The 8,571-nt window shown below is 45.1% G+C and overlaps 1 protein-coding gene across 1 annotated transcript in view; it reads right to left on the reverse strand.

Moving 5' to 3' along the window:
• Positions 1-5,762: 5,762 nt before the first annotated feature.
• LOC116476159 (olfactory receptor 2AT4-like) overlaps positions 5,763-8,571 on the reverse strand; it is a 10,959-nt gene continuing 8,150 nt past the window's right edge. Inside the window, 4 exon segments of the mRNA XM_058446238.1 lie at positions 5,763-5,949; positions 6,011-6,263; positions 6,266-6,756; positions 7,838-7,935. Coding sequence (XP_058302221.1) covers positions 5,763-5,949; positions 6,011-6,263; positions 6,266-6,756; positions 7,838-7,935 — 1,029 coding nt within the window.

An 8,571-nucleotide genomic window follows, 5' to 3' on the forward strand; every position in this document is an offset into this window, starting at 1 on the left:
TCATCACATGCATTGTAAAAACTGCAGCTTAATCAAATACTCCATATACCAAAATACAGTCTGTTTTATGGTGAGTGTTGCTCTGATTCGCAAAGAGTAAGACTGTGGCAATTGGGTGGGGATATATGGGAAGAGCCAGAGGAGCTGAGGATGCTTGACTCTCCAGGCTCCTCTGAAACACATCCTACCCTATCCTCCACATTCTCCCACTTGATAAAGGTGGCAGTGTCTTTAATTATGAAGCCAGCCCAATGTTTAATGTTGAAATCCCAGAGTTTGCAGTGGAAGTGGCAATATGCAATGGCAGATTAGGAAAGCCAGGGATCTGCTCCCCCATTATCTTGTTCCCCTACTCACATTAGTCTATTCTGCATCAGGGCCTGAAGCTCAGTCATTAAGGAAAGGATAACAGGTATGGAAGGAGCAAGTGTTTAGTTAAGGGGGTTGACACTAAGTAAAAGTAATCTTGGGGGTTCTCCACTGTGGACCAAGAACAGCTCTGAAAAATCAGCATTCTTCCTGATGGTCCAACTGTCCCCTCTACCAAATTATACTTCTAGAGATGGGAAATGCAAATTCTATGTTAGCCTTTTTAGATTATGGTTTAAAGGACTTGAAGTTTCAAAATATGACCTTTTCTAGACTGGTAACTACTTGAAAACCCTAATGCCTAGTACAATCATCATATTATCTCAGCTCAGTGAAGTCTTGACTCCTAGGTTTGGTAGCCCAAGACCAAGACGGCTGGTTCATTTTCAGCTAATCTAGTGACATTTCAAATCAGACTGGCTGTGTGGTTTTGGAATCAAATATATTCAGTGACTAGTTGTCAGGTTAACTGTTGAGGGTCATTAAGGGCCCCAATTACTGTAACTCTTTTCCCCACTTCAGTTCTGAATGAATTGTGGGTCTGAAGAAAAGCATCAGCAGAGGGCATGTAATATCACTAGGTTGAAGGACATGGCATATATCCGAGAGCGTGGGACTTCTTAAAACGAAACTCCAAAATTAGAGAGATTCCTGCCCAGCTCTAGGCATTGTAGAACCACCCCAAATATCCCTGCATGAGAAAAAACCTCTATAAAATGCCCAAATGGAGGAGCAGAGGAGCATGTAAGGGCAGAGGCGAGAGAGAAGAGAGAAGTTATGCTAAGCATATTCAGATTAGTCTTCCCAAGCAGACTTTAGATTAAGTTATCCTAAATGTCCCAGGATACAGTGGCCAATGGGACAAGAAAAGGTCGAAAGCATTCCATGAACTGAATTTCCTCCACATGGAAGAAACATCAGGAAGAATCATTTCCTCAGTGCTGGTCATTTCTTTTTGAGCTATTCAGTACTTGTATACAGGGGATGCAGTAACTTGTTGGTTGACTAATGGGTTTTTTATTTTAGTTGTTCTCAGTGCTATGGAGGAATCAACTGAATTATTTCAGGTACTTGTTGCTATGATAGGAGAGACAATATCACTATCTGGGTAAGAGAAGGGTTTTACATTTCAAATCATCTCTTCTTGGGAGCATTGTTGACATATGGACAGATTTAATTGTACATAGATAAGGCATACATAACAAATGTTCCATTTTGTTCCCCAACCCATTCTTTCTGGTTTGGGAGAAAGAGCTAACCTTGCAACTGGTTGTGTTTTGTATTGGGAAACTGAAATGTATAACTGCTTAATGGCCAAGTATTTTGGGGGGGTTTCAATGAGTATTTCTTGGTCATAGTAAAGAATATGGCAAAGGAAGTTTGGCAATCTTGTCAAGCAAGACAGAGAGACAATTCTGAAGTCTGAGACAGCCTGTCATTAAACCTAAGATTACAGTTTTGCCCAAGTTTACTCCTAGTCATTGTAATTTTCCGGGAGGACTACTGTTTTATAGGACAAGAGATCTGTGTTTGAGTCTTGGCTCTGGCATTGACTTGCTGTGTGACATTTGGAAAGTGTTATGAGCCTCAGTTTTCATAACTGTAAAATGGGAAGGGTAAAACCAGACGATCTGTTTTTTCCAGCCTTGATATTCTGGGACTCCTCATTCTAACCAAAAGGTTCTCAAATGTCTCCTAGTGATGATGGGAGTGAAAGCCATTCTGCTTCCTGTGAGACACTATGATATGGCAAACATTTCACCCTGTCATTCTCATGAGGCATCAGCTCCCTTGTACAGGATCTTATTGTGCATGGACCATATAAAATTACAACCAAGAACACATATGTAATTGAAAAGGAAAATTTGGCCAGGCTCGGTGGCTCACACCTGTAATCCCAGCACTTTGGGAGGCTGAGGCAGGTGGATCACCTGAGGTCAGGAGTTCAAGACCAGCCTGGCCAACATGGTGAAACCCTGTCTCTACTAAAAATACAAAAATTAGCCAGGCGTGGTGGTGCATACCTGTAATCCCAGCTACTAGGGAGGCTGAGGCAGGAGAATTGCTTGAATCTGGGAGATGGAGGTTGCAGTGATTCGAGATTGCACCACTGCACTCCAGCCTGGGCAACAGAACGAGACTCCATCTCAAAAAAAAAAGGAAAGGAAAATTTTTAACTAAGTCTAATTGGCTTTCCACATTTTCTTTCTTTCTTTCTTTCTTTCTTTCTTTCTTTCTTTCTTTCTTTCTTTCTTTCTCTCTCTCTCTCTTTCTTTCTTTCTCTTTCTTTCTCTCTCTCTTTCTTTCTCTCTCTTTCTTTCTTTCTCTTTCCTTTATTCCTTCCTTCTTTCTTTCCTTCCTTCCTTCCTTCCTTCCTTCCTTCCCTCCCTCCCTCCCTCTTTCTTTCTTTCTTTCCTTTTTTAGACAGGGTCTCACTCTGTCCCCCAGGTTGGAGTGCAGTGGCATGATCTTGGCTCGCTGCAACCTCTGCCTCCAGGGCTCAAGCAGTTCTCCTACCTCAGCCTTCTGAGTAGCTGGGACTACAGGCACGTGCTGCCATGCCTGGCTAATTTTTGTATTTTTTATAGAGATGGGGTTTCACCATGTGCCCAGGCTCCTCTCATCTCCACCACTAACATGTTATATAGCATATCCTAACAGACGTAATTCTGGCTAAGAGAGTGTTCTGGAAGGAAATGAAGAGACTGGTTATTTGGTCTGTCCTACCATGGGCATCAAACTATTAAGAGTGACAGTCAGATGTTTCCACTCAATGCAGAAATCTGTTTATGATACCGGGGTTAATTCCTTAATGGGTACATTAAAAAGCTAATTTGAAGTTTAGCTTGGGAATAATTGAACCCATACTCTGAACCGAGAATTATATGTAGTTTATTATATTATTGACATAAACATAAAACCATGCCACAAAACCTAAAGGAAATACTAACTGCAATTTACAGCCGGGCACCTGGAATCCTAGCACTTTGGGAGGCCAAGGTGGAAGGATGGCTTGAGGCCATGAGTTCAAGACCAGCCTGGGCACCATAGTGAGACCCCATCTCTACAAAAATAAAAATAAAAAAATTAGCCAGTCATGGTGGTGCATGCCTGTGGTTCCAGCTATGTGGGAGGCTGAGGTGGGAAGGTCAGTTGAGCCCAGGAGTTTGAGGTTAAAATGAGCTATAATCACACCCCTGTACTCAAGCCTGGGTGATAGAGTGAGACCCTGTCTCTAATAATAATAATAATGATGATGATTGCAATTTCCTCTGACTAAGAACTACCAAGAATCCGTGGCTCTAACTAAGAAAGTCTTTGATCTTAGACTCTCCTGTATTCCTCATCTCTCACAGAGTCTGGTTCTACAGACGTCATGGGCTTGTTGCTCGTGGGTCTGCAGGATGTCATTTCCTCATATGAATACCCTTACTAATGGGGTTTGTGAAAAATTATCTTTTCTTATCCACTTCTTCAGTGTCCAGCTAAGTGCCGAGACTTTCTTGCAGATTTACTTCCCTACAATATGCACCACAAAGTGCCAGCTTCCTGCTGTGTGCTCTCCTGGCAAAGGTGTTCCTTTCTGCCTGATTGGGACACATTGCAGCCCTGTCCATCCTTGCTCTGATCCTTGTGTGATTTCTAAGGAGAAGTAAGATTTAAACTCCTTTAGCAGTGTAGCAGGACGAGCCGCAGACAAAGCTCCTTAGACACTGGATTAAAGAAGGAAGAGGTTTATTCGGCAGGGAGCATCAGCAGACTTGCGTCTTAAGAGCTGAGCTCCTTGAAAAAGAAATTCTTGGCCTTTTTAAAGGCTTACAGCTCCAAGGGGTCCACATGAAAATGTCGTGATAAATCGAGCAAGCGTGGGGAATGTGACTGGGGGCTACAGGCATCAGCTAACAGAACAGACAGTTTTGCAATGCTTTTTCATACAATGTCTGGAATTTAAAGATAACACAAGTAGTTTAGGTCAGGGGTTGATGTTATTATTATTACTTTTTTAACTCCTAGGGCCAGGTTGTGGTGCCAAGGTTGTCTGGCTATTTATCTTACTTTTGTTTCTTTCCAACTTTTTGCTTTCTCTCTTTCCTCCTTTCTTGTGAACTAGGCAAGGTGGAGGGGAGGAGGGCAGCAGGAGTAGTAGTGGTCTCCTTCCTTAGCAGGAAGCATCCTATTTTTTTTTTTTTTGAGATGGAGTTTTGCTCATGTTGCCCAGGCTGGAGTGCAGTGGCGCAATCTCAGTTCACTGCAACCTCCACCTCCCAGGTTCAAGCGATTCTCCTGTCTCAGCCTCCTGAGTAGCTGGGATTACAGGTGCCCGCCATCATGCCCAGCTAATTTTTGTATTTTTACTAGAGATGGAGTTTCACCATGTTGGCCAGCCTAGTCTCAAACTCCTGACCTCAAGTGATCTGCCCACCTCGGCCTCCCAAAGTGCTGAGATTACAAGCATGAGCCACCATGCCTGGTCATGAGCATCCCATCTTGATGGTCATCCAAATTAAAGATGAATCCTTCCACCTGGGCAGGAACATGGACAGTGTTACCACTCCCTGGTTGGAGCAGCTAGTGGTTTTCTTACCCGATCTTTCCAAGTTCCCCAACCCTCCACTGCCCGCGTTGCTGATAAATGAGTACTTGCTAACAAATAAGTGATACTCAATGCCAAAAATATAAGAACTTACAGGAGAAAATTTTAACATTGAATTAAATGCTAACTTCTGAGCTCCTTCAACCCCTTTTGCTTCTCTTTGTCCTATCACCAGATGCTTTTTTCTCTCTGGGTCTGAATCCTACACTCAACTATAGATGCCTCCAGGGAAGCAATCTGTGTCTGGTTCATTTCTGTCTCTAGCACCCAATAAGAATTTTTATGAATGACTGAATCATAAAGTTTTATTCATTACGTTAATGACAGATGAAAATTGTGAAGTCAGCCAGGCGTGGTGGCTCACGCATGTAATCTCAGCACTTTGGGAGGCCAAGGTGGGCACATCACCTGAGGTCAGGAGTTCAAGACCAGCCTGGCCAATGTGGTGAAACCCCATCTCAATTACAAATACAAAAATTAACTGGGTGCAGTGGTGGGTGCCTATAGTCCCAGCTACTTGGGAGGCTGAGGCAGGAAAATCACTTGAACCCAAGAGGCAGAGTTTGCAGTGAGCTGAGATCGTGCCGCTACACTCCAGCCTGGGTGACAGAGTGAGACCTCTGTCTCAAAAAAAAAAAAAAAAAAAAAAAAAGGAAAGAAAGAAAAAAAGAAAAGAAAATAGTGAAGTCTGCAATTATTCTATGGTACTGTTGGGAAAACTCCCTGATCCAGTATTTGAGAACCAGATTGTAGCTGTCTGCTCAACTAAATGAAACCAAATTAGATTGCTGTAATTCATTTAAAAATATTTATTGAGTTGTTCTTCTGAGCTAGGTGCTGTCATTGGTATCCTGGGAGCTGAATTAGTTGGATCTAGGGATCTAGGGCCCCCAGAACACCCTGGCTCCTGGGGACATGCGATCTTGACATCCCTGTTCCTCAGCATGCAGATGAGAGAGTGGAGAACAGGTGTGAGAATGGCATGGCATATACAGGGAGGGAAGGAGGTATTAAAAAAAGAAGAAGAAGAAGAAGAGAATGGCATGTACCACATTGCCCACGACGTGGAATTAGAGGGGCAGGTCAGCACTGTAGGCCACATAGGCTATGGCAATGGATGAGTAGTAGGTGCCCACTACCAGGAGGTGGGAGCTGCAGGTGGAGAAGGCTTTGGAGTGTCCTTCTTGGGAGTTGATGCAAAGCACCGAGGTCAAGATGTGGGCATAGGAGAGAAGCACCAGGAGAAGGGGGAGGAAGGACACCAACATGGCGATGCAGAAGCCCATGAAGGTCTGGGGGTGGTGTCAGAGCAGGAGGCCTGGACCACAGCCAGATGATCACAGAAGCAGTGGTAGATGTGGACAATGCTTTCAAATGCCATCTGGGAGGTCTGTACCACTGCTGGAATGGGCAGGAGGAGGGCAGTGAGCCAGGCACTGGTTGCCAAGACAGTGTTGGTCTGTGGGGTCATGAGGACAGGGTAGTGCAGTGGGTGGCAGATAGCCACATAGCGGTCATAGGCCATGACCACCAGGATGAAGGCTTCTGAGCAGGAGAAGCTGTGGAACAGGTACATCTGAAGGAAGCAGGCAGGGAAGCTAAGGAAGCTGTCCCCAAGCAAGAACAGGGGCAGCATCATGGGGATGGTGACTGTAGTGGAGAGGATGTCTAGGGCTGAGAGGTTTATCAGGAAGAAGTGCACGGGCTTGTGGAGGCTGGGCTCTGCCATCACAACCACCAGGATCAGGGCATTACCCACCAGGATAAGCAGATAGATTAAGAAGAAAATCAAGGCCAGGCATGGTGGAGCATACCTGTAATCCCAGAACTTTGGGAGGCCAAGGCAGGCAGATCTTTTGAGGCCAGGAGTTCAATACCAGCCTGGCCAACATTGTAAAATCCCATCTGTACTAAAAATACAAAAATTAGCCAGGCGTGGTGGTAGGTGCCTGTAATTCCAGCTACTCCAGAGGCTGAGGTGGGAGGATTGCTTGAACCCGGGAAGCGGAGTTTGCAGTGAGCAGAGATTGCGTCATTGCACTCCAGCCTGGGCAACAAGAGTGAAACTCCATCAAAAAAGAAAAAAGAGAAAGAAAGAAAGAAAGAGAGAAAGAAGAAAGAAAGAAAGAAAGAAAAAGAAAGAAAGGGAAGGAAGGAAGGAAGGAAGGAAGGAAGGAAGGAAGGAAGGAAAAGGAAAGGAAAGGAAAGGAAAGGAGAAGGAAGGAAGGAAGGAAGGAAGGAAGGAAGGAAGGAAGGAAGGAAGGAAGGAAGGAAGGAAAAGGAAAGGAAAGGAAAGGAAAGGAGAAGGAAGGAAGGAAGGAAGGAAGGAAGGAAGGAAGGAAGGAAGGAAGGAAGGAAGGAAGGAAAAGGAAAGGAAAGGAAAGGAAAGGAGAAGGAAGGAAGGAAGGAAGGAAGGAAGGAAGGAAGGAAGGAAGGAAAAGGAAAGGAAAGGAAAGGAAAGGAAAGGAAAGGAAAGGAAAGGAAAGGAAAGGAAAGGAAAGGAAAGGAAAGGAGAAGGAAGGAAGGAAGGGAGAAAGGAAGGGAGAAAGAAAAGAAAAGAAAAAAGGAAAGAAGAAATTGCCAGGCACAGTGGCTCACAATAGTAATCCCAGTACTTTGGGAGGCCAAGGCGGGCGGATCACAAGGTCAGGAGATAGAGACCATGGTGAAACCCCATCTCTACTAAAAACACAAAAAAATTAGCCAGATGTGGTGGCAGGCGCCTGTGGTCCCAGCTACTCGGAGAGGCTGAGGCAGGAGAATGGCATGAACCTGGGAGGCGGAGCTTGCGGTGAGCCGAGATTGCGCCACTGCACTCCTGCCTGGGTGACAGAGTGAGACTCCGTCTCAAAAAAAAAAAAAAAAGAAAATCACAAAGATGGGGGTTGGGGGAAGAGGGGCTCTGGCAGAGAGGGGATGCTGACCAGGCAGAAGACAGACGAGGAGTCCTCTGATCCATTACAGGCTGTGGCCTCCACAGTGGGTTAGAGCTGGATGTCTGTAGACACACACTGGGAACATCTGGAAACCAGAGCAATCAAGGAAACATCCACTAGAATGTGTATCTTTTTCCTTTCCAGCCATGGATCTGTCCCAACACTTTCTTTGTGCCAGGAATTGTATTACACAATTAAGATTCCCAGAGTGGTGAGATGTCTAACAACAATGGCAGAAAGAGCTGGTCCTGGTTTGTGGGGAAGAGAGGTGGACACAAACACCTAAGAACATCAAAGAGAAGGAGCAACACTTACAAAGAACTGGGGCCACTGTTAGCAGCTTCAGGGTCCCAGAGATCAATCCCACATATGGAAGAAGTTTCTTACCATTAGAATGACCCCATAATGAAGGCCAGGTGCGGTGGCTCATGCCTGTAATCTCAGCACTTTGGGAGGCCAAGGTGGGCAGATCATCTGAGGTCAGGAGTTTAAAACCAGCCTGGACAACATGGTAAAACCCTGCCTCTACTACAAATACAAAAATTAGCCGGGCGTGGTGGCACATGCCTGTAGTCCCAGCTACTCAGGAGGCTGAGGCAGGAGAATAACTTGAACTCTGGAGGCAGAGGTTGCGGTGAGAGCTGAGATTGCACCACTGCACTCCAGCCTGGG

The sequence above is a fragment of the Hylobates moloch genome, unplaced genomic scaffold (assembly GCF_009828535.3).
Source record: "Hylobates moloch isolate HMO894 unplaced genomic scaffold, HMol_V3 SCAFFOLD_11, whole genome shotgun sequence".
Classification (NCBI taxonomy): Eukaryota; Metazoa; Chordata; class Mammalia; order Primates; family Hylobatidae; genus Hylobates; species Hylobates moloch.